Genomic DNA, 26,974 nt, shown 5'->3' with positions numbered 1-26,974 from the left:
CCACCCAGGCACCCCAATTTCCCCCATTTTATTTATTTATTTACTTAAAATTTTTTTTAATGTTTATTTATTTTTGAGAGAGACAGACAGAGTGCGAGCGGGGGAGGGTCAGAGAGAGAGGGAGACACAGAATCTGAAGCAGGCTCCAGACTCTGAGCTCTCAGCTCAGAGCCCGATGTGGGGCTTGAACTCACAAACCGTGAGATGATGACCTGAGTGAAGTCAGATGCTTAACTGAATGAGCCACAAAGGCACCCCAACTCCTATTTTATAAATTTCAAAATTTATAAATACCAAGTACCACACAACTAGTAAGTTTTGGGATTCGATCTAGTTCTGTTTGATTCTTAAGTATGGGGCCTTATAGATGTCTTGCTAGTGTAAATCTATTTGCCACAAGGAGGATGAATTAAGGAGGAAGCAAACTAGAAGTGGGGTGACTGGCTACCAGGTGAGGCTTTGGAGGATGAAAATGTTCTAGCTGCTTTGTGGTGATGGTTGTACTGCTCAGTAACATACTAAGAAATCATCGAATTACACTCTTGGAATGGGTGAGTTTTATGCCTATGCAATAAAGCTGGTAAAAAATAAGATGAGTTCATTAGAGCAAGTGAGAGATGAGGGCTTGGGTACAGGCAATAGCACTGGCAAAACAGAGAGAAGAGGTAAAAATATGCTAAGGTAACATTTTGCAACACTGGTTGTAGAAGGAACAGAAAATGTTAATTTGGCAATTTGATTCACAGGACTTATAGAGTGGTGATGTGACAGAGACTGGACACAGTATATTTAGATAAGAAAGTGGGAAAAAGATTTCTATTTTGAAAGATGGTGATTGAATTATTACCAAGGACCTTAATGTACCCCTCAGCTCCCTCCTGACTATCGGCTCCAGACCTCTTTTTTCTTAGAGCATTTACTTTAGAAAACTTGGAATTGTAAAGTTTTTTTTATGCCCCTTTGAGATGTAAATCATTTGCAACCTAGGCCTGCCTTTCTTAAAACCTAGAAGTCATCCCCTTGAAATGTAATCATCAAGAAAGATAGTCTCTGTGGGAGAGTAGAAGCTTATCTTCCATAACAGTCAATTAGCAAACACAGATGGCCCAGTCATACCAACCAACCTCTGTACTAATGTCCTCTAATACTTTTCCATTAGCTTACTCCAGCGTTTAAAAATTATCCTGCCTTTTGTTTTAGTAGTGTTCAATTTCCACCCCCTACTGCACTAGTCTTGACCCCTATTGTAATAGTCTAGAATAAAGTCTTCCTATGCCATGTTTAATAAGTGTCCAGTGCAATTTTCTTTTACAGTTCCCTGAGGGATAGCCATTGGAAATTCTCCAGTAAGCAAAGGGAAAAGTTTTGCTCCAACTGCTAAAGACAAGTCATTTTCTTTTCACAACTTTAAATTTAGCTTCTTTAAAACACTTAATTTTTGTAGTTAAATATTTCCACAAGACTTGTTATGAAAAATAGCAGTCTTCTGTTCCTACCTGCTCACCATTTTCAGCTCTTTTAAAGGCTTTCAACTCAGCTCATTCTTTTAAATACATGCCCTCATATTTCTAAATAGGTGTTTCTGTTGCTGTCTCTTGATCAGTCTTAGGCTTTACCTATTGGTATCATACTTAGGAAGCTGAGGACTCAATTCTCTGTCATACAATCCCCACTTACGTCCCATCACTCTAGGGAGTTACACTGTAAATTAGATTAGATCAATGTTCTGTGTTTACTTAATTTTAAGTATGAAAATGCTTTGTGCAGCTAAGTTGTTAGTATATAACACATAATTTTTCTTTCCTGAACAGTATTATTTTCTTTGGTGTTAAAAAGTGCCTTGAACTTGTCATCTTATTTCGTTTTGTTTAATTCAGTTCCCTGTGTACAGATACATACTTGTGCCAACTTTAACTAGACCTGTAAATCTTGTTTCAAACCAATTCACTTACCTACCCGTTAGCCATTCTATCAATTTCATCTTGAAAAAGTCTCTCCCGGAGCTTTCGAGTTGTTCGGATTTCGATTTCTTTCTGGGTCTGTTGCACAGCTCATATGCTAGACTCTCCTTTACCACCATCGTGTGATTCCCCTTGCTCTTGCCTCAGTATTTCCCTGCTTTGGGAAAGCCACGTTTCTCCTTTCTTGGTTGACCTGTTTTTTGTGAACTACTTCCTCCAGTCCTTTTCAGGGAAAGAGTGAACTGGAGATATATTTTTTGATATTTATATATCTGCAAATGTCTTTAATCTACCCTCACATTTAATAGTTTGGGCATTAGGTACAGAATTGTAGCTTGTAAATGATCTTTCCTCAGAATTTTTAGGGTATGTTTTCATTGCCTCCTGGTTTTCAGTGTGGCTGTTGAGAAGCCTATTGGTATTCTGATTCCTGTTTCTTTATATGAAAACTGTTTTCTCTCCTTTCCTGTCTCTCTGGAAGATGGTAGGATCTTCTCTTTGCCCTCATGTTCTGAAATATCACAATGAGATGCTTTGATGTGCATCTTTTTTCGTGCATTGTTTCAGGCATTCAGTGGATTCTTTCAACCTGATTAATGTTCTTCAGGTTTTTTCTTAAAAAAATTTTTTTTACATTTATTTATTTTTGAGAGACAGAGCACAAGTGGGGGAGAGGGGCAGAGAGAGGGAGACACAGAATCTGAAGCAGGCTCCAGGCTCTGAGCTGTCAGCACAGAGCCCGACGCAGGGCTCGAACCCACAAACCATGAGATCATGACCTGAGCCAGTCAGATGCTTAACCGACTGACCCACCCACATGTTCCCTTCAGGTTTTTTTCTAAATTTTTTTTTTGATGATCTCTGTAACCCTATTATTCAGATATTCATCCAGTAATTTTCATATCCTTCCCCTCCTATTTTCCATATCTATTTTCTTCTTCAATTTTGTCTTCCAATACTGAATTATTTGTGCTATCACATGTTAATTTCTAAAAGCTCTTTTATCTGTCTTCTGAATACTCATTTTTAGTGTCATGTTCTTATTTCATGAATGCAATATTTTCTCATTCTTTCTGAGTATGTTAATCAGTTTTTTTTTTTACTTTTTCTTTTAAAGTTTTATTCTTTCTTCTGCACAATGTTTCATCCAAGTTTTCTTTTTTTCTCCCTTTTTTGATATCTCCTTTTCATGGTAAGTGTTTGCAATTATTGGGTGATGCTTGTCCATTCATTGAACAGTGAGGTATTAAAATATCAAGGGGCAGCTTTGTAAGCAAAGGGATATTGTTTTTGCAGGATGATGTGGTTGACCATTTTCTTGGGTGATGCCTATGCCAGCATCTTTAAATCTTTCTTTTTCCATTCATCAGTTGATGGACATTTAGGCTCTTTCCATAATTTGGCTATTGTTGAGAGTGCTGCTATAAACATTGGGGTACAATGGAGTACTACATGGCAATGAGAAAGAATGAAATATGGCCCTTTGTAGCAACGTGGATGGAACTGGAGAGTGTTATGCTAAGTGATATAAGCCATACAGAGAAAGACAAATACCATATGTTTTCACTCTTATGTGGATCCTGAGAAACTTAACAGAAACCCATGGGGGAGGGGAAGGAAAAAAAAAAGGTTAGAGAGGGAGGGAGCCAAAGCATAAGAGACTCTTAAAAACTGAGAACAAACTGAGGGTTGATGGGGGGTGGGAGGGAGGGGAGGGTGGGTGATGGGTATTGAGGAGGGCACCTTTTGGGATGAGCACTGGGTGTTGTATGGAAACCAATTTGGCAATAAATTTCACATATTGAAAAAAAAATCTTTCTTTTTAGGATGCTCATCTCCCTAATTAAAACTTCTGGTGTCTTGCCAATAGTCTGGCAGCTGAGGGGGTAGAATGGTTGGAATTTCTACAGTAGTTGTGTAAACTTTCACTTCTCTCCTTGTCTTCAACTGCACTCAAATTTGTTGTTTACCAGCTTTGGGGTCTGCTTTTTAGCTATTCTATAGATAACTTCTCCAGATTTCTAGTAGGTCAGAGACAGTTAGGAATACAGGAATCTGATTCCTTAACAGACTTGCAGCCATGTGTATACCTCCTTTTCCACAGGAACATGATGTCTTTGATTTTCAGCCTTTTGGGATTTCTGTGGTTAAAATTAGACTTAGATTTCTAGGGTATGTATACTAACTCAGGTACCTTCTCCATCTGTTGTCCAGTTTCTAAAATTTTGTTCCCATTCTCTTTATGCCTAGAGGTTTTAAAATTTTTTAAAAAATTTTTAGAGATTTTTAAAATCTCTAACTCTTCTAGAGATTTTTTAAAAATCCTACCATTTCAATGCAGTTTTAGGAGAGAACAGAGCTCCATTCATATATTTAATTCAATATCTGTGACCAGAGACATCACCGGTTTAATCCAGTGTGTAAATGCTAGCAGTAAGGTATTCAGAACAGAAATAGCAGTCACGTTACAGGTGGCAGCAGTCACGTTACAGGTGGCAGCAGTCACATCATAACTGGAGCAACGTTTTCCATTCTGAGTACCTCAATCTGGGGTTGACAAACCATACAATGACCAGACAAGAGAGACGACAATGGTGCAAGATGCAAAACCAAATTACATGGGTAGCAGATGAAAAAATTACTGACATCTGTCTAGGGAAAAGAAGGGCTCAAAGATGCCACGACAAAAGTTTGAATGCACCTAAGTGGCACATCTATGGGCCAATTATGCTGACTCTCCGTTCAAAGGTTGGGAGTGAGAAAATTATAGCTCTTTTAAAATATTTAATTGGCTGTTACACTCACAGTGGGTTGGACACTAAACTTGGTTTCAGGGGGCGTAAAACAGATAACCAGACCAAATGAGAGCAAAAGACCTTTTGGTTTGGTGCAGTAGAAGAAGAACTGACCGTAGGAATCTGAGACGCTAATATCACTAGGGTCCAAGTAAATGACATTAATGTGTGAACTGGCTAAATAAAAATACTAGCATACTGAGAAGAGTATGCCATGTGTAAACGGATAGCAGTATTGGAAGATACTAACTTTTCAAAAGCAGTTATATATTTTTGTATTTACTTGTAATATTAGAATTCTTGGATATTAATTAATTAATAATTAATTTACGTTTAAATGTTTATTTATTTATTTGGAGAGAGAGAGGAAGGCAGGGAGGGAGGAGGGGCAGAGAGAGAGAGAGTAGAGAGAGAATCCCAATCGGGCTCTGCATTACTCGCATGGAGCCGATGTGGGGCCTGAACTCACTAACTGTGAGATCATTACCTGAGTGGAGATCAAGAGTGGGATGCTTAACAGACTGAGCCACCCAGGAGCCCCTTGGATATTAGTTTATTTTTAAAAATTCTTTTCCTTTTGCCAAACATCTGGGCAGGATGAATTTTCCTGTGGGACCTGGTTTGTGGCCTCTCCAATGCTTAGGTCAAACTCTGGCTATTATCATTGGAATTGTCCCAGCACACTGGCTGGCCATGTATCAGGCATACCACTGAGAATAAAGCTGAATTAAATAAAGTCTATTTGCCTTTTCACATCAGAGACTTTATACCTGAAGTTTGATTTTTTTTTTTTTTACATATAGGTACCTGTGGATTAATTGTGCCCATTATAGATACCCAGTCTCTAGTTTTCCTTCTTGCTTCTTTTATCCCTTTTGGTCATTTAACATCACTGTGCAAACCACATATAAATCGTGCCATTCATATGTGGCCATTTATATGTGGCTCTTTTAAAAGAATCATCTAGGAATGAGGCACAGTTGTAGGTTAAATTGATATGTGTTATTTGTTGTTTTCAATAATCTACATAGTCACTACATTCCAAAGTTATGTTAATTGAATTATTCAATAGAAAATAATAACATATGCATTATGGATTCATACTATTTGTAGCTTAAAAGTTGGGATTTATGTTTGAGGTCATAATCATTCCTCTAGTTTACATTTGAGGGGTTGAGACCTAGAGAAGTTAAATGACTTGCGAGGTTGTGCCTGGTACATAGTACATGTTGGAAAGAGTTAGAAAAGGAAGAGAAGACATGACCATGTGCTCAGGAAGCTTACAATCTCAAAGAAAGAGACAGGATGCCATACAAATATCTATTAGTCAGTATATAGAATACAAAATCAAGTAATGATACTTCATTACAATTATTCCTCATAGCTTAGAAATTCACTACAAACAAGAAAAAAAATGATACTATGACTCGAATACTGTACAATCTCCATGTTGTGTGGTTTTCCCCATCTTTGGTTCATGATCTTCCATTTCCTGTCAGTATTTTATGCTGGAAACTTTGTTGTTGTTTTTTTTTTTCAAAAGTTTTGGGTAGTATTTATTTTTTATCTTTGAGAGAGAGACAAAGCACGAGCGGGGTAGGGGTAGAGAGTGAGGGAGACAGAATCTGAAGCAGGCTCCAGGCTCTGAGCGGTCAGCACAGAGCCCAATGCAGGGCTCGAACCATGAACTGCGAGATCATGCCCTGAGCCCAAATGGAATGCTTAACTGACTGAGCAATCCAGGTGCCCCTGTGCTGGATACTTTCATTATCAAATAACTAAGACTGGGAATGGGAGATGTATGAAAGAGTAATAATGAAGAGTAAATGTTAGTTAGCCAGCAGATAATTAGTTTGCAACAGAATAAGCATTAAAATGAGTGCTCCCTTAAATTTAGTAAGGAGATATGGAGTATTTTTTAAGAATTTTATCATATTTCTTGACACTTTCTATAATCTAATCTTGAGTCTTTCCTTACAAGGAAAGACTTTTCTTTTCATAAAGAAAATATAGAAAGTAATCACCTTATCTCCATTAAATACAAATGCTGTTCAGGAGACAATTGCTAAGTGAATGAAATTACAAATTAAATAATTCCATTTTCTTCCTAACATGTTAAAGTAAGAAAGACATAAATATCAAAAGACTAAGCCTATCATTTTAAAAATAAATGTCTCATGACTGGGAAAGTTTAAACACGTACAAAAATAAGGTGACAGCCTCTCATGAAAAGAAAATGCAAGCTTTGAATTTTGGCGTTACATTTATAGATGATCTCCCAAGAAGATAAGTGAAAGGTATTATTCATTGCAGGAAACTGGAAGGTATAATATGATAGAATAAGGATCACATTTTTCTCTTTGAGGTGATTTATATTTAAATGAGTTCTCCATAATCCTTTAAACTGAAGTGCAAATTGGTTATCAAAGTCCTTTGCTGTAAGGGTTGTTTTACATAATAACGAATTTCACAAAAGTTCCTCAAAGGGAAATATTGATTTAGGCAACATCACAGGATAGTTCAGTCACAGAAACACTTTACATTACTGCCATAGACAGCATATAAAAAAACATCCTAAAATCTAAATTTCTCTATTAAGAAGTGTAGGCAGTGTTTTGTTTTTTTTTTTTTGTTTTTTGTTTTTTGTTTTTTTTTCAAATAAATGCTCAGTAGTGTGATTACTGGATAATATGGAAGTTCTATTTTTTATCTTTTGAGGACCCTCCATACTGTTTTCCATAGTGGAAAGTTACAGTCCTTCCCATGGTGCACAAGGGTTCCGTTTTCTCCACATCCTCACCAGCACTTGTTTCTTGTCTTTTTGATACTAGTCATTCTAACAAGTGTGATGTAATATTACTTTGTGGTCTCGGTTTGCATTTCCCTGGTGATTAGTGATGCTGAGCATCTTTTCATGCACCTGATGGCCATCTGTTTGTCTTCTTTAGAAAAATGTTCACTCAAATCTTTTGCCCATATCTTTTTATAGTAGAAAATATGCTGATAATAGAAATTTTTAATAAAAACAATTCTGTATTATCTATTTTTTCACATTCACATTGGTGAGAATCTGCCACATGCTAGGTATATGGCTCATGTTTTTAAAAAAATGGGTTGTGTGAAAACAGTAGGAAATGTTCATTTGCAGTTATATGCTTGTGTTAGTACCAATGCCAAACAGCTCTAATTACTGAGTCTTTACTCTGTGCTAATTACTGTGCCATATAAGTTACATGTGATATTTTATTTGTTTCTCACAAAGTGAGGTGGGGATTATTATCTTCATTCTATAAAGGAGAAGGCTCAGTCACTGGCATGTGAGAATCTGAACCAGAGTTTATATCTCTCATTCATTATGCTATACCACCAACTCACATCTGGCTTCTTTTCATTCTTGAGTCCTATATGGCTCATTGGCAGGAGGTAAAAGCTCTGGTCGTCACCCCAGTGGTACGGTGAATGAGTAGGCAGGTTCCTCTTTGCTGTAGCTCAGGGGCTGCAGGATCCCCACCAGTTCTCATCAATTAAGAGTAATCCAAGTAGTGTCATGTCAGTGAGATCCTGGGACCAGGCCCTGAGTGGAACCTGAGATTGAAACTACAAATGGGAAGGGCACTGGATTCACTCATGAGACCTGGGTTCGAGACCTAGGTCTATCACTCACTAGTTAGGTGACTATGGAAAAATCAGTTTACCTCCCTGAATCTTTGTATTTTTGTCTCTGAAATGAGGAGGCTGGATTTGATCCATGCCTTTCAAAACTATATTTTTTATTTTTTAAAAAGTGAAGCTCTTTTAGAATATGAAGCCTTATGTTGAATCCCAATATTTAAAATAGATGCAGGTAGAACAAGGGCTGAATTTAGAGGAAGCAAGAATTCATCTACCTCCCGGGCCTCCTTCTAACTTTCATCTTATCTCCAGGGAGCCTCTGAGGCATGTGAGGCCTTGCAGAACACGATGTGCACTCGCTCATCTCCAACTTTATCCCAGTTCTCATATTCTGTGATTTAAAAAATATCCGTAACCACATGACAAGGGCATTAGAATTGTATTAGAATACAAATAGGGTCAAGGCTGATAATTCAAAGGAGAAGGGAACATTAAGTTATAAAAGATATAATCAAATGACTTGGCCGCGGGTGGTCAGGGACATGCTCTTGATTTTGAGGATCCTGAAACTGGGTACTGAAGTTTTGCAGGGTTGTAGCAACGCAGGAGCTGGGCTTTATGATCACTGTTTTTGAAATCTGTTATATTTCTGCAGTTTGTTTATTTAAATATGAATATTATTTTAGTCTGACAGTGTTATTCCATTAATTGGTTTTATTTTCTTAAAGTTGCTTGATATTGAGATATTAACTTGTAATTATGATATAATTATTATTATTACTATCAAAATATTTTTTCTTTTTAAAAAATATGAATTTTAGACAAATTGGTTCATGTTCTCCAAACAGTAAAAACTTAGATTGCATTGTTGCAACTCTTGGCTCAAAGACTTTATTCACGTATCTGTATTAAACTGTTAAACTCAGCCAGTGTCCCCCCGGCCCTGAGCTGTCCCTGTGATTGACAGTGTTTCACTGGTTTAATTCCGACGTGTCTGTGGCCACAGATCCTTTTCACTTACCTGCCTCCGCCTTCTGCTGCTTCTCAATTTTCTCCAGGCGCCCTAGCAAGGAGTCAATTTTCGTTTTGATCTGGGTTAATTCTTTCTTGATTGTCTGTAACTCATCTGACTTCACTGGAAAGGGGAAAAGGGAAAGAAAGCAATAGAACGTCAAATGTACCACGACTCATGGAAAACACAAGTCACAGACACCCCGTGTTTTCTCAAGACTATGTCAAATCACATAGGATACTTTTCAGTCTCATTGGTTTCTTGTTACTTCCAGTGATCCTAGAGTACCAGATGACATTGGGAATTACAGTGATTTTCAGTGACGTGAGCATTTAATATACTGGCATTTCATCTTTTCACTGTTAGGCAAAGGGACAGAGTAACCCAGAAACAGCTTATCAAATAACTAAATGATACTAAACTCAGTTTTGGCAAATAGTAGAGTTAATCTGCACTGTAAAATGGATTCAGCTTGAAGAATGATAAAATCACGACAGGTATGTTAATACTGCTTTGAGATCTATGTTGTAATACATATTTGAGAGGTCAATGACATTCTTAAATCTAGTTCCCTGGTATTTTATTGAAACCAGGATATAATACTTATCCTCTAAAGAAATGTTAGATGCTAGAGAAGTCTAACAGAACTCTTGCCACGTCACCTACTCTTTTTTTTTTTTTTTTTAAAGTGAGGCAATGGGTTGTACATGCCCCCTTTTAAGCTGTGGGGCTGGAAGGAAGGAGATTCACTAAAGTTCCCACTGGTATTTAGCATGGCTTCAAAGAAAAACAAGTGGGGGGCTCTGGGGGCTCAGTCAGTTAAGCGTCCAGTTTAGTTCAGGTCATGATCTCACGGTTAGAGAGTTCAAGCTCTGCGTCGAGCTCTGTGCTGACGGCTCAGAGCCTGGAGCCTGCTTCAGATTCTGTGTGTTCCTCTCTCTCTGGCCCTCCCCTGCTCGTGCTCTGTCTCTCTCTGTCTCTCTCTCAAAAAATAAACATTGAAAAAATTTTAAAAAAACAAAGAAAAACAAGTAGGACTAACACAAGATTGGCAACCTTTCATTTTACCAAGTAAAATGTTAACAACAACAAACATCCTACTATCAACCTAATAATTATTTTGTAAAGAAAGGGCTTAAGAAAAGGACAATCTCCTATGTAAAGGACAATCGTTTCAATAAATATATTTATGTTTATGAAAAATTCATTGCAGCACTGTTCTTATTTTCTCCTTTTTCTGAGAACCATTGGAAAATTTGCCATGAACCCACAAGAACCAGAGTATTAAAGATTTCAAAGCTATCACTACAGAACATCTACATCTGCCTATGAACTTTCAGTACCTACTGAAAAGTTTTCAGGGTTTTCAGGTAGCCATGCCTCAGCAAAGATGCTTCAAGATCTGGGGCACAGATCTTGATTTCAGCCTATTAATTCTTCTCTGTCACTTTTGATTTCAAGTTTATGATGATCTCAGCTTGGATATTTCCGAGAAATTTTGGAAGAAACTGAGTGTTTAGTTTAATTCTTTAGTCTCCAGGAAAAAATTATAATTAATAAAAACTAAATGCAATTTATGCTTGCTTGGAATGGAGATATTTGTCAACTAAGATATATGAGATAATATACATGATAACTTATGCACCAATATACATTAATTGCTCAAAGGAAGAACAGATTATTTCCAATACAAAAATGAGAGAACATTTTCTATTATAAAATCAGACATTTTTTATAAAAAGAAGCTTTTTATTTATGATGTAAAGTAGTTTGCAAAATAAAAACTGCAAGAATCCAGGACCCTGTGGAGTGTTCCTATTATAAAGAACCAAACTGAAAGTAGAACACAGTTTAAAATAGAGAATTGCTCCTTATGTCAATTATTTCAGAGACATCAAAGTACCATTGTGGAACTGCAGCTAAATTTGAAAAACATCATCTGTCACAATTGCAAATTGATTCCACTTTGAAGAATGATTTTTATTTCCTTTGATGGAAGCATGTCATGTAGTTTTACTTAAACCTATCAAATTTAATAGAAAATATTTTATCTTATAGCATTAGATTTCAATGCAGCAGAAATGGGACTGTGGCTGGAAACTAATAGAATAGATGTTTTAGTAAGTAGAGCCACTTCTCAGCTCAGAAATGCAGTTGACTAATTTTAATTTATTTATCTCCTTAAAAAATAAACAAAAACCCCACCAATGCCCCATTTTTTAGAAACTACATTACAAACCACTAGAAATCTAGGCTCACCAAGTAGGAACTTACCAGTGTCCAGGGAGTCAAGGCTGGCTTTAAGTCTAGACTCAAGTCTAGCACTGTAGGAACCCCTTTTAAGATCAAAGTCAGTCCATTCTAAAATTTGAGTTTAATTAGTCCATGGTATTTAAGCTTAGAGATAATAAGGATGTAATCTGGACAGGTTCGGTTTGCTTTTTCCTGTCTTTACCAGGAAATGCTGAACATTTCCAGCCTGTGCAAGTTGCCTGGCTTCAGTCTTGGAATGGCTAGCAGCAAAGGATCCTCAAGGTCTTGAAAAGCAAGGCTTCAAAATCGTTTTGGCTGCTTCTTGAGCAACTGGAAAAGCTATTTTCTTATTGCATTTCAGTGCTATCCTTGGAAGAAGGCTGCCACTTACCTGGCCTAGTTGGTTATAGTCCTGTTTCTACCTTTCTTCAGTTGGATTCACAATCTATAGATTGGGTGTGGTTCTGTGCCAATGTGTCGGTTTCAGGATGGAGTTCCTGAGATGAGCCACCTCTATAGCTCATGTGATTCCCTCTCAAACTTTTCTCTGCCTTTTTTTCTTGGGGGGTGGCGTGGGCATGGGGCTCCTGTTAACCATTTCTCTGCTGCACCGCAGATTACATTAATCCCCTACTCCATCAAAATAGATGCATGTTTTACAAGTATAGATTTCTAAACTTAAAAATTTTTAAATCTCTGCAACTTAGGTTTCTGATACTTTTCCAAAAAATAAAAATGAGTTCAGAATTAAGGGTCCAAAGTATTCCAGTTCATTTTCGTTTCTTTTCACATCTTTTTTCCCCCTGTTCATTTTCTGCACACTCTCAATTGGGCTTCTGCCTTCAATTTGCCCAGTCTACTGCATAGTGCCTTCATAGTGATAGTTATAAGTCATAAACCTTTCCTACGGAACACTTCTACAGTGTCCCCATTTCTGTAGGAAAAAGGCCAGAAACCCACACACATGTGCACAAATGCTATAAACTGGTATTCAGGGTCTGCTCCAAAGTATATTTCCAGCTATAGATTCCATTTCCTCTCAAAGCAAACTCTTCACTTGAACAGATAATCTTAGTGCTTACTCAAATAGTGCATGGAACCAGATAGACTCTAGTTCACCTCTATGTCCCTTTAGGAAGTCACTCTCAATCACTAGGATTCAGGTTCAACATCTGCAATTTCCATTCTCTACTTTAGAGGCTTGTCATAAAAACCTAATGAGGTAATTCATATAAAGCACTTAGCACCATACCCAGAACATCATCAAGCCCAGTAAATGGTAGTAGCAGAAGATACTATTTCTATGACTATTATTATTATTGCTATTATTATTATTTATATGTTTATCCCAGCAAAGACTCTCTATCCTGCAAATATATCTATTAAAATCCTATATGCCTTTTAGGGCTTCATTTAAGTCTTGCCTCTCCTGTGGATTCTTCTTTGAGTAACCCTCTGGAAGGTGCATCTCTCATCTATAATTTATTTAGTGGCATTTCATAATTACCGCTAGACACATACTGTGTATTGATTTTTACTTAGTATGTACACTTTTCATATTAAATTGTGAGCTTCTTGAGAGTGAAGGCCTGATTAGACACTGAAGAATTTCAGGAGTCATGCTTTTGAGTATTTTCTGTGTTTTAATAAATTCCTTCTTCTCTTATTGACTGATGAAGCTCCTGATGCATACCATGAGGTCCTGGGCTTTGAAGTCTGTCCTCCATAATTAGAAAATGTATTAACAGGTTTCAGAAGAGATTGTAAATTATGTTAGTACCTACTGAAAACTTTGTCTTTTCATCATTAACCAGAACCATAAAAAATTATTCAGACTGCAGATTAAGAAATTATTTTGATCTCTGACAAGGCAACATTTGAAAAAGAAGAAATTTTAGACAGCTGTTTGAAGAAGACATATTAATGGATTTATCACATCATAGGCTCTCAACAACCAAACTGTCTTGAATGGAGAGAAAGCATCCAATTCCTTCTTTTTCTTTCTTCCTTCCTTCCTTCCTGCTATCCTTCCTTCCTTCCTTCCTTCTTCCCTCCTTCATTTCCTTCCTTTCTCTTTCTCTATTTCTTTTTTTCCCTTTTCTCTTTCTTTCTCTCTTTTTCTCCTTGCATGTTTAAGAGAATTTAACCCAGTGTCTTACACATGGGAAGAAATTAGCAAATTCCAGAAAATTTGTAGGTATGTGCATAAGTAGGTAGGGTCACTGGATGCAATTTCAACCTAACCAACAAATCTTATTTAAAGCTTTGTGTATGTACCAGACAGTAAATTGGAATTGAATGTCTAATGGAGAGATTGCAAGAAGTGCAAGAAGAAAATCAGCGTGGAAACATACTGTTTCTTAATCAGAAGCACTATGATAAAAGAATAAGCACACATAACTTTGGCAACCACACTTTTGCATTCTTCCCTAATTCCACCTTAATTCTTCGAAATCCATAATCCTCCTTTTCAAAGATACATTGTATAGACCATGGTGTCTTTATTTTTAGGTAGAGTATTAGATTGTGAGAGTCAGGAGTATTTTTTATTAAGAATAATGCAGAATACTTTTAATCAACTTGCTGTTACATAACTGTTATGCAAAAGCAACCCAATGTAGACAAGTTAGGGGCTTGGGAAAATGAGAGCCAATTACTAAAGGTTATGAATTTTACAATTTAAACTTTATTGATTTGAGAATTTGAGAAAATTGCTTTACTTCCCAATCAGCTCCAAATTACGTTCCCTTGACTCTTTCTAATTAATTTAGGCTTGCCTTTCTAATTAATTTAGGCTCTACTCACAACTGTTCATTGTTTCTTGAATGTATCTTGTGTTTTTAGACATCTATAGCTATGTTTTTGTTGTTTTTATTTGTCTGCCCTACACTCTCATCTCCTCTACCTGGTAAATGCCATTTAATTTTTAAATCCTCAGCTCAAATGTTTCCTAGAGAGTAAAGTCATTATCAAACTTGATCCTCTTCTTTAATAAACTCATCCTCTTTCTTCAGATGACACTTTAAATGATCTCTTCTTTAAAAAAAATCTCTCTTGCTAGGGTGCCTGGGTGGCTCAGTGGGTTAAGCATCCGACATCTGCTCAGGTCATTATCTTGTGGTTTGTGAGTTCAAGCCCCACGCTGGGCTCTGTGCTGACAGATCAGAGCCTGATCTGCTTTGGATTCTATGTCTCCTTCTCTCTCTACCCCTCCCCTGTTCATACTCTGCCCCCCAAAAAATAAACATTAAAAAAATTAAAAATCTCTCTCCTTGACAAAAACAGGAACTGCTCTCATTTTTGACTCAAGTGTTGAACACATTTATTCAACAGTATTCATGAAGATCTGTTATTGTCTGGTTCGCTCCCAAGAGCTGGGGATATATTCATAAACAAGAGACAGAAGTCCCTGAAATGATGGAACTTCCATCTAGCAGTGGAAGAAGACAACAAACAAATACATTTTATTTGTTTATGAATATAAGATGCATACAAGGGGGCGCCTGGGTGGCTCAGTTGGTTGAGCGTCCGACTTCAGCTCAGGCCACGATCTCGTGGTCTGTGAGTTCGAGCCCCGTGTCGGGCTCTGGGCTGATGGCTCAGAGCCTGGAGCCTACTTCCGATTCTGTGTCTCCCTCTCTCTCTGCCCCTCCCCCGTTCATGCTCTGTCTCTCTGTCTCAAAAATAAATAAATGTTAAAAAAAATTTTTTAAAAAAAAGATGCATACAAGAAGTTAGGGAAGACCTGGCTAGGGAGTAAGTACATTTAAAATTGTTAATTTTTTTGAATTTCCATATAAGTAACATACATTGTTATATTAGTTTCAGGTGTACAATATAATGATTCAAGAATTTTATACAGTACTCAATGCTCATCATGACAAGTGTACTCTTAGTCCCCTTTATCTATTCCACCCATCCCCCCATCACCTCCCCTCTGGTGACCATCAGTGTGTTCTTTGTATTTAAGAATTTTTTTTGTTTGTTTTGGGGTGCCTGGGTGGCTCAGTTGGTTGAGCTTCCGACTTCGGCTCAGGTCATGATCATTAAAAAAAAATTAAAAAAAAAAAGAATTTTGTTTTGTTTTGTTTTTGTTTGTCTCTCTTCTTCTTTGTTCATTTTGTGGTACAGCCCCTCTGTAAGAAATGTGGTGAAAACCTCAAGACAAGGGAAAGCAACCTGGCTATGTGGGCAGGCGTGACCTTCCTCAGGACTCTGTAACATAGACCGCCCATTCAGACTGTATGTTACCATATACGAGAGACAAAGGAACAAAATTGTATAAAAGGTAACCCTCTGCTGAGCTTTAGGCTCAGCCTTTTGGGTCTTAGCCCACTGAGCCTGTACTGGCACGAATAAAGCTGCTTCCTGGAAAGAAAAGCATCGGTGTCTCGACTCTCTGTGTTTGACTCACTGCTACATTTCGTGGGGGCTCACCTGGGAGGTGGGGATGGTGTTTCACCTCCCTTGTCGCTGGGGTGTGAATCTCGGGTCACCAGGAGAGGTGACCTCACCTGTCTCCAGCAGACCGCTCAATCAGTAGGAGACTAGCCACCCCTGGCATGCTGGGGTGAGGTCCCCAGATGAACAAAGGAACCTGGTGAGGCCCAGGAACGAAATCAGGGAGTACCACCCATCAGACTGGTAAGAATCTGGGTTTGTTTTGGTAGACCTGCCCCTAAGAGGCAGAAGGGGAGCCTGATCATCTCCCAGAGCTGCCTGAGTAGTTCCATAAGAAATGAAACCACAACTCTAAGGTTCTGGGAGCTGGGCAGTGGGTTGAAGTCACTGTGTGACTGTGTGTGAATGAGACAGACGAAAGGTTTTGACCTGACCAATGGGATGAAGCTAGTGTTGAGTCCTGATCCATGGTTCCATGGTGACCTCATATGGCTTAGGGCAGCGTCACACTTCCTCTGGGGTCCCTGATCCGGGTCAGGGCTTGATACTGAACCCACTAATGCTAACAAGTGCCTGAAATATCTCTGAGAGGAGAGCAGCCGGAAATGGACAAAGGGAGTGTATGTCCTCTCCAAATTAGTCCCTCCCTTCTCCCTTTTCCCTCTCTTGTGTATGAAAGTTGTCTGTTAGGGGGAGGAAATGGGTGGAAAACAGAGTAAACTGACTCCCCTAGAGTGTATGTTGAGGAATTTCAAAAAGGGATATTCAGGAGATTAGGGTGTGAAATTTACTCCTAGAAAGCTCTGGAAATTCTGTGAAATTGACTGACCATCATTCGGGGTGGGCTGGCCCTCTGAGGGCTCACTTGATAAGGAACTAGTTAAGTGCTCAGAGTCATTGTGGGGGATCCAGGCCACCCCACCCAATTTCCTTACATTGTTTGTTGGCAAGACCTGGTCCTATTCCACCCACCTTGGCTAAAAGTCTGTATTGAAGAGAACTGTAAAGTTATGATGGCTCATGTCACGGCTTCCTCCAAATGCCGGCCAAAAACTGAAAAACCATACTGTTGGGAGAGACTATGAGGGGACCCCACTGCCATATGCCCCACTGTACCCCTCATTGCCACCTGAGCCTCCAGCTGCCCTGGGGGCCAAAACCCCACCAGAGCCGGCCTCTAGTCTTGAGGCCTCGCCACCTCTAGCTCCACTGGCCTCTCCAGATGTGACTGGTTTGCCCAGACCACTGGTCCTAACCTCATACACCCCTCCTGGAAGGCGATTAGAAGATCAGGCCAGTGGAGACAGTCCCTTCTTGCAGCAACACTGGGGGGCCCTACAGATGCCACTGAGGGGAACTAGGGGACCTATTTACCAGGAAGGCTAGATCTGAGAAGGCCAGCGTGTTTTTCTGTACCAATCCTTTACCACTACAGACCTCCTAAATTGGAAGCACCAGACTCCCACCTATATGGAGAAGCCCCATGCTGTGATTGAACTAATGCAGTCCATAATTCAAACCCATAAACCTACCTGGACAGACTGCTGCCAACTCCTCCTGACCCTCTTTGACATGGAGGAGCATTGCCAAATTATTCAGGCAGCCCTAAAATGGTTGAAGGAGAATGCCCCTGCTGCGATGCTAGACACTCAGGCTTATGCTTGGGCTCACCTGCCTGGGGAGGACCCCAAATGGAACCCAAATGACTCAAGTGTAGATGGAGGGCTCGCAAAGACTGGATAGCATCAAGAAGCCCTTCTAAATGGCATGAAGGAATGGGGGAAGAGGACATGAATATCAGCAAAACATCAAAAGTGTTCCAGGGACCCAAGGAGAGCCTGAGCCAGTTCTATGAGAGACTATATGGGGCATTTCATCTCTACGTCCCTTTTGATCCAGAGGCGCCTGTCAACCAACAGACAGTCAATGCAGCTTTCATAGGTCAGGCACAAGGGGACATCCGGCACAAGCTGCAAAAGCTAGAGAGTTTTGCTGGCATGAATGCCAGTCAGTTGCTGGAAGTAGCAACTAAGGTGTTTGTCAACCGTGACCAGGTGGGGTGGAGGGAAGAATGCCAGAAGATGCAGAAAAAGGTAGACTTGTTAGCTGCTGCCTTGATGGAGCAGTTGGAAAGCTCCCAGAAAGGTGCCCCACAGGGATAGAGCTGGGGCCAAAAAGGTATTGCAGGGAGGATCATCTCACCCAGGATCAAAGTTAGGATGGAATCACTGTGCTCACTGTTGTCAGGAGGTCCACAGGAAAAATTAATGCACTCTGCAGCTGACTAATTCTCAGCAGGGCCCCAAACAGAAAGAAAGAGGCCATATGGTCCAGGGCCAGTACCAACCAGCATCACAACCTCATGGGGCCCCCGAAGATGATTTTGTGGGGCTAACTGCCATGGAGGACTATGAGGAGGACTAAGACAGAGTGGGCTCTATTTTGTTAGCCTGCAAAGAGCCTATGGTCCAAAAGAATGTGGGGGGCCAACCCATCAACTTCATGGTAGATACTGGGGTGGAACACCCGAGGTGACCCAACCCGTGGGCCTCCTCTCACAGAGACAAGCCACCATTGTGGGGGCCATGGGCCGTTGGACATGCCATCCCGTCCTGCTTCCTTGGAGATGCAGGTTAGGTGGGCATGAAATCATCCATGAATTCCTGTACCTCCCTGACTGCCCCGTGGCTTTAATGGGTCGGGACCTGTTGGGAAAGCTGCAGGCCCAGATAACTTTCAACTCCCACAGACAAGCTGCTTTGACCCTACAAAAGCCAGAAGCAAAGATTATGACTCTCATGATTCCCCAAGGGGAACAATGGTGCCTCTACAGTCTCATGGGGACCTAAGCTTCTCTTCAGAGCACTAGGGGTGTGGGGTGAGGACAACTCACCAGAACTGGCCCAGAACATACCTCCAGTAATTGTAGAACTAAAGCCAGGGGCAGGACCCATTTTCCAAAAATAATATTTCATCCTTTGTAAGGCACACACGGGAATACAGAAGCACCTGGAGAGACTTCTAAAATATGGGATCCTCCAACCCTGTCAGTCATCTTGGAACATGCCTCTCCTACCAGTCCAGAAGCTGGGCACCAGTGACTATCGGCCAATCCAAGATCTGTATGCAATAAGCCAGGCTGCTGTCACCCTGCACCTGATTGTCCTGAACCCATACACTCTCTTGGGTCTTATCCCTGCCGAAGCTGCCTTCTTCATATGACTAGACTTCAAGGATGCCTTCTTCTGCATCCTACTGGCCTCCCAGAGTCAACCGATCTTCACCTTCCAGTGGGAGAATCCTGAAAATGGTGACAAGGTCCGGGTGACTTGGACCAGATTGCCTCAGGGGTTCAAAAACTCCCCAACTATTTTTGGCACGGCAGTAGCCTCAGACCTAAGAGCCTTCCCAGTGGATCAAAATGGCTGTATTCTGCTTCAGTATGTAGATGATTTACTGCTGGTTGGAAGGTCTCAAGAGGATTACATGGAAGGAACTCGGCAGCTCCTTACCACCACCCCCCCCCCCCCCCCCCCGCCATGGGACACTGGCTATAAGGTCTCAAGGAAAAGGCCCGAATCTGTCAAAAGAAAGTCAAGTACCTTGGCTTTCACCTCTCCCAGGGGCAGCACCAACTCGGCCTAGAGAGAAAACAAGCCGTTTGTTTAATCCTGGTCACGTTGACCCAACATCAGGTTCTGGAGTTTCTCAGGGCCACAGGTTTCTGTAGAATCTAAATACCTAACTTCTCAGTCTTGGCAAAACCCCTTTATGAGACCACAAAGAGGGGAGAGTGGGAACCTCTGTTATGGGAGCAAGTACAGCAAAGGGCCTTTGAAGAGATCAAACAGGCCCTCACCAACATGCCTGGTCTGGGGCTCCCAGACATGTCCAAGCCCTTCTTCTTATATGTTCATGAACATACTGGAGTCGCAATAGGAGTTGTAACCCAGATGTTGTGGTCATGGCATCCCCCGGTGGCATATCTCTTCAAGCAGCTTGACTCTGTTGCCCAAGGCTGGCTATCCTGCCTATGGGCCCTCTTAGTGTCTGAGGATGACAAGTTAACTATGGGACAAGAGTTGACAGTCTGAGAGCTACATTCAGTATTGACATTAATGGAGTACAGGGGACAATACTGGCTAAACCAACGCCCAGATGATGAGATATCAGGGAATGCTATGTGAAAACCTGTGCATTCATCTAGAAGTAGTGCAGACCCTAAACCCTGCAACCCTACTGCCTGTGGGGCCAGGTCAACCAGAACATGACTGCACTGAAGTCATGGATGAGGTGTTCTCCAGCTGACCAGACTTGAGGGACATCCCCTCAAGGGCGTCCGATGTTGAGTGTTTCTCTGACGGTAGCAGTTTTGTGAAAGAGGGAGAACATCTTACAGGGTACTCCATGGTGACCCTGAATTCTATTATATCAGCCAAACCCCTGCCAAGGGGGACTTTGGCACAGAAGGCAGAGCTCATTGCATTAATCCCAGCCCTCCAACAGGTGGCAGGGATATGTGTTAATATATACACAGACTCTAAGTATGCCATCCCACCCTCCACTGTACACGGGGCTTTATGTAAAGAGAAGGATCTAATAACCTCAGGAGGAAAAGACATAAAGTAAGGAAATCCTTGAACTCTTAGACGCTGTGTGGGCCCCTAAAAGAGTGGCAGTCATGCATTGATGCATGCATCAAGGGAAGACCCCATGGCTGCAAACCCTAAGGCAGACAGAGAGGCAAAGCTAGCAGCCTCCAAAGGAACAGTGGAATCAGCGGCTTTAACTGCTGCACTGTTCCCTAGTCCACTGGCAGAATGGGACCCTAATTACTCAGAACATGAGAGTACTTGGTTTAAGACTGAAAATGGAAGCTACCTCCCAGGTGGATGGGGGAAATTTGAAGATGGCTGAGTAGCAATTCCTGAGGCCCTGTCTCCAGCTTTTGTCAAGAAGTTCCATCAGGAAACACATACTACCAGGACAGCTCTCGAGACTACGTTGAGACAACATTTCTACATCCTTCGACTCTCCAGCAGAGCCTGAGTAGTATGCTAGCAATATGAAATGTGTGCCTGGAATAACCCACATCAGGAACCCAAGGCCTACCCTAGGGTGCAGAGTGTTGGGGGAACCCCATTTGAAAATATCATGGTGGACTTCACTGAGCTTTCCCAGGTCCAAGGCTGTAAATATCTGTTGGTTTTTGTGTGCACTTTCTCAGGCTGGATGGAAACCTTCCTACTCGCATAGAAAAGGCACATGAAGTGGCCCAACTTCTTATAAAAGAAATCATTCCTTGATTTGGGATCCCTCTCACTATGGAATCAGATAACAGGCCAGCAATTGTGGCTGAGCTGGTGCAGCTGGTGGCAAAGGGGTTAAAGATCCCAAAGATCACCTGGAAGTTACACATGGCATATTGACCCCAGAGCTCCGGGAAGGTGGAACGAATGAATGGAACCCTGAAGCTTCAATTAAGTAAACTATGTCAGGAAACCCACCTACACTGGGACCAGGCATTGCCAATCACCTTGTTACGAATCAGGTGTAGCCCCCCAAAGCAGACGGGATTCTGCCCTTATGAAATCCTTTATGGCTGCCCTCCCCCCATTATCAAGGGCATAAAGGAGGATCTAAATGAAATAGACAATCTAACCCTAAGGGAACAGATGCGGGCTCTTGACTCTACCCTAACCACCTTACGCCACTGGGTTAGGGAGCGATTAGCTGTGAGTCTGACCACAGACGCTCACCCCTCTAAACCAGGAGATGCTGAATGGGTGAAGGAGTGGAATGTCAAATCCCTAAAACCCCTCTGGAGGGGCCTGCTCACTGTCATTTTGTCCACCCCTACTGCAGTAAAGGTAGCTGAGGTGGGTCCCTGGATTCACCACAGCAGAGTGAAGTCGGCATTTTGAAACTGGGAGTGCATTCCTGATCCATCAATGCCACGCAAGCTGACCATACAGAAGAAGCAATCTGCAATTCCAGAGGCTCTGGGAGACTGCAGCTCTGCTTTAGTCACTCCGGAAGCTGACTACACACAGCAGAAGCTTGAGGAATCAATGATCTGGTGGAACAAACACACTGTCCTTATTTTCTGTATCTGTTTCCTTATGATGATGCACTGTCCTGCTTTGTTTCTTACTGTTCTTGTGATTCTTGCTCTACTTTTCACCATAGGATTGGCAGAGGCCACCCTGGCTGGTTGGACGTGTGGTGAGAGATTTCTGTTAGCACTCACCTTCCCTTTGTGGATAGGATGCTTTGTTGGTATTGGTTGCTTCTAATCTGGTCCCCTTCTGTAGACCTCGATTCCTCATTAGGTGACCCATATGGTCACATAACCAGATCAGGCCAGGAAGTCACTTGGATCTTACTATACCATGCCCACTTCTCATGCCAAGGAAAAGTCCTGGGGACTTGCAGACACAATAAGACCACCTATTCTATCTGTCAGTGGAAGAGTCAATACACATGCTATGACCCATAATAAACCCCCAGTGAAGACTGGTTAGAAGTCTGATCCTACCAAGTGGGGGGCCTTGGTCAGCTGGACACAAATTGCTACCCCAAAATGACCAATGTCAATGCTGTTTGATGTATGTGTGGTTGTAGGTATTGGCCCAGAGGCACCTGTCATATGAAAAAAGTGGGCACTTGTCATAGAGGGCCCAAGGACTCTTGATATATACCATGTGGAGGGTTAGATTGGGAGAAGAAATACTGACTCAATGACAAATACATGTGTGAGGAAAACAGTTCATGTGCCTATACACCTGAGTTTTTATGCCCCAGCTGGAGCTGTGTTTCATGAGCTACTTGGAAAAAAGAAGGCAACAACAGCACTCCTTCAAAAGGGGGGGTGCTATATCAGGTTGTCAATCAAAGGCCTGTAACCTTGTTAATTTTACCATCATTAACCCAAATGGCAATGGGGCACCCAAATTGGCATCTGGATCTGTTGGCAAGGCAGAGACACAGGGACTATGCTATATTTCAAGAGAGTCACTACCCCCCATCCAACCATGTCCCATCAAGTCTTCCACTCCTTCTATGAAATAAGAAGTAGCCCCCTTCCCATTTCAGTCACAGCAAGGAACTTGTTTCTAGCCCTAGCAGAGACTATAGCTCAGACTCTGAAGATCTCTTCTTGCTGTGTATGTGGGGGAACTAACATGGGGGATCAAAGGCCATGGGAGGCTAGAGAATTAGATCCCTGTGAACCTTGTGATGAAAAAAAATACCCCAGTCCTACTACTGGGGTTTGGCTCCTCAAAACCTAAATTATTGGGAAAAACTGCCTTGCCTGGTGGGGAAGAAAGTTCACCATCTCCATTGGAAGCTTAATGTACCTAGGCCAAAGATTTTAGAACTCATCTGCCAAGGAAACCCAATGGTGGGGGTCCCCAGATCACATTGAGCCAGATCCCCACCCCTTGTCTAACTCCTCTCATCTCTGAGAGGCCTAGGACAATGTCCATGTGGCCATCGAATGGTGGGCCCCAGGTGGACTATACTGGATATGTGGAAGGACAGCCTATATAGTACTTCCCTCAGGCTGGTCAGGGTCATGTCTGATAAGAACTATTCATCCATGTTACTTCCTGTTCCCACTTGTCAGAGGGGAACATTTGGGAGTCCAAGTGTATTGGGACAGGGAGATTCAAAGGAAATGGTGTGCCCTACAAATTGGCAACTGGAAAGATGATGAATGGCCTCCTGAGTGTATAATCCAATATTACGGCCCTGCCACCTGGGCAGAGGATGGGTCCTGGGGCTACCGCACTCCCATTTACATGCTAAGGCACATAGTCAAACAGTTGTAGAAATTATTACCAATGAAACCACCAGAGTTCTTAACTTACTAGCCAAGCAGCAAACCAAAATGCACAATGATATCTATCAAAATGGCTTGGCCTTACATTCCTTGCTTGCTTCTGAGGGAGGTGTTTATGGAAAGTTTAACCTGAGCAACTGCTGCCTACAGACAGGAAATGGAGGAAAAGTCACAGAGGAGATGACAGATCGAATGAGAAAGGTTGCTCATGTCCCAGTCCAAACCTGGAAAGGTTGGGGCTCCAGGGAGTTATTTGGTGGATGATTTTCAACTCTCAGGGGATTCAAAACCCTCATGGGAATTATCCTCTTGAATTTTGGGAGCTTGCTTAATCCTACCTTGCCTAGGTCTCCTGGTTATACAGTCTGTCTCCATCCTCATTGAGGTAATGGTCAAAAGGAAAATGGCCACACGTGATGATGTTATGGAAATATAAACTCTCAACCAAGATGATGTTCTTTAAACCAAAATAGGGGGTCTGAGCATCAAAGGGTGGAATGTGGTAGATCTCCTCCTTAAGGAATGTGGGGAAAACCTCAAGACAAGGGAAGGCAACCTGGCTATGTGTGCGTGTACGACATTCCTCATGACTCCGTAACATAGACCTGTGAATCAGACTTGTGTTACCATATATGGGAGACAAAGTAGCAAAAACTGTACAAAAGGCAACTCCCTGCTGAGCTAGGGGCTCAGCCTTTTGGGTCTTAGCCTGCTGAGTCTGCTTAGCCTGCTGGCATGAATAAAGCTGCTTCCTGGAAAGAAAAGGCTCTGTGTCCCGACTCTCTGTGTGTGATTCACTGCTACAATTTGTTTCTTAAATTCCACATTTGATGAGCATCATTCAGACTCTGTGATGTGAAAAGACTTAAGGGGCAAAGGTAGAAGCAATGAGATCACTAAGGAGACTGTGGAAATAATTCAAGGGACAGATGGCAGACTGGATTGGACCAAGGAACTAGCAGTTGGGTGGTGAGAAGTAAATAGATTCTGCATATATTCTAAAGTTGAGGGGAAAGGATTTGTGGATCGATTGGAGATAAAGTGTAGGTGAAAGATGAAAGTCAGAGAGAACTCCAAAATGTTTGGCTTAAATAACTGGAGGGACGGAATTGCCATTTATGAGGATAGGGGAAGACTTAGGGAGGTTAAGGCTGTAGGGGGATATCATAAGTTTTGCTTTAGACTTGTTAATTGTGAGATGCCTCTTAGTATCCAAATACAAGTGATAAAGAGGCAGTTGGGTATATGAGTCTGGAGCTTATGGGAGAGATCAAAGGTAGAAAAATAAATTTGGGAGTAACCAGAGACAGTATTTTATTTTATTAAATAGGCTGAGTTTGCCCTAGTAGTTGAGAATATATACCTAACAGGTGTTTTAGAAGACATCAATAATGCTATCTGATGTGGGAAACAGAGGCAGAAGGAAATGGCAGATAAAATTAAATTTCCTTATAACCTGCAGCCCATTAACAAATACTTGAGGCTGGCAGAGTAAAACGTTTCTCCAGGAACTCCCTACTGTCTTAATGTTAATGCTTTGATAAAGGGAAAAACCGCTTTAGCCTGACAATAGCTAGGCCTCCAGTATCCTGTGTCTTCTTTAGTATGTTAAAATCCCTTTGGAACCTTCCCCTTCCCAAGTATATAATTAGTGTCTCTTCATGGTCCTGAACAGCTTTTTCTGCCCATGGGTCCTGTCCCTGTGCTTTAATAAAATCACCTTTTGCACCAAAGATGTCTCAAGAATTCTTTCTTGGCCATCAGCTCCAAACCCCACTATTATTCCAAAAACCCCATCACTATTTTCATGGTGCAGCCACTCTGGAAAACAGTATGGAGGTTCCTCAAAAAGTTAAAAACAGAACTACCCTATGACCCAGGAATTGAACTGCTAGGTATTTACCCAAAGGCTACAAAAATGCAGATTCGAAGGGGTATATGTGCCCCAATGTTTATAGCAGCATTATCAACAATAGCCAAATTATGGAAAGAGCCCAAATGTCCATTGGCTGATGAATGGATAAACAAAATGTGGTATATATACAGAATGGAATATTACTCAGCCATAAAAAACACGAAATCTTGCATTTGCAATGGTGTGGATGGAGCTAGAATGTATTATGCTAAGTGAAATATGTCAGTCAGAGAAAGACAAATACCATATGATTTCATTCATATGTGGAATTTAAGAAACAAAATGGATGAATATAGGAGGAAGAAAAAAGTAGAGACAGAGGCAAACCATGAAACAGACTCAACTGTAGAGAACAAACCGAGGGTTGCTGGAGGGAATGCGGGTGGGAGGATGGGCTAATGGGTGATGGGTACTAAGGAGGGCACTTGTTGTGATGAACACTGGGCATTGTATGTAAGTGATGAATCACTAAATTCCACTCCTGAAACTAATATTATACTATATGTTAACTAACTAGAATTGAAATAAAAAACTTGAAACAAGCAAAATAATATTATCTTCAAAGGAAAAATGTCTTTTCCTTTTCCTTTAGATAATTTTTACAACAAAACCCTGCAAAAGTACAGACAAAAGAAAACATACTGTCATAATAAGAAAATGTTTGGTTGTCCAGAGGCAATACTTTATTTTTCTATGAGTGATCATAGGACTTGAATTTAGAATTATTCTTCAAGATCAGCAAAATGATAAGTGAATAAAAATAAAGTTCCGAGAACAAATTACTTTAGCTTGCTTTTAGGCAAGAACAATACTAGAGAAGCTAGGAGTCAGGTTACATCATACAGATAATCTTAAATATTTTTCCTAAACCATCACTATAGTATTTTACTTTGGAAAAAAAAAAAAGAAGCCACATTAAATCATTTCAGACCTGCTCTCTCTAAAGAGTTCAATGATTTGGTGATAAATGTTATTACATTCTGATACAGTCAACAAGATAATGTTTGTGCCTTTTCCTGAGAGATGAGATATAATCCAAAAAGGAAATTAGGCATATGAGATGATACCATCTTTTTATATCAAAAGATGTGTGCATCTCTGATTTATGTGGTGAAAAATTTTCAATTTATTTTAGTCACCTGTGGGTCAAGTCTATTCAGGGACAAATAAAGAATCTTT

General features: G+C 40.9%; 1 protein-coding gene across 8 annotated transcripts in view; it reads right to left on the bottom strand.

Annotated features, from left to right (window-relative positions):
- The window catches only part of RALYL (RALY RNA binding protein like), a 708,789-nt gene that overhangs the window by 44,330 nt on the left and 637,485 nt on the right, over positions 1 to 26,974 (bottom strand). For all 8 annotated transcript variants that reach the window (XM_019453371.2, XM_019453375.2, XM_019453368.2 and 5 more), the window contains one exon: positions 9,390 to 9,503. In XM_019453371.2, coding sequence (XP_019308916.1) covers positions 9,390 to 9,503 — 114 coding nt within the window. The remainder of the gene's footprint in view (positions 1 to 9,389; positions 9,504 to 26,974) is intronic.

This window comes from Panthera pardus, unplaced genomic scaffold (genome assembly GCF_024362965.1).
Source record: "Panthera pardus isolate Hobbes unplaced genomic scaffold, ASM2436296v1 HiC_scaffold_7, whole genome shotgun sequence".
NCBI lineage: Eukaryota > Metazoa > Chordata > Mammalia > Carnivora > Felidae > Panthera > Panthera pardus.
Note: the sequence above shows the minus strand (reverse complement) of the source record. Positions and strands in the feature narration are given on the sequence as shown.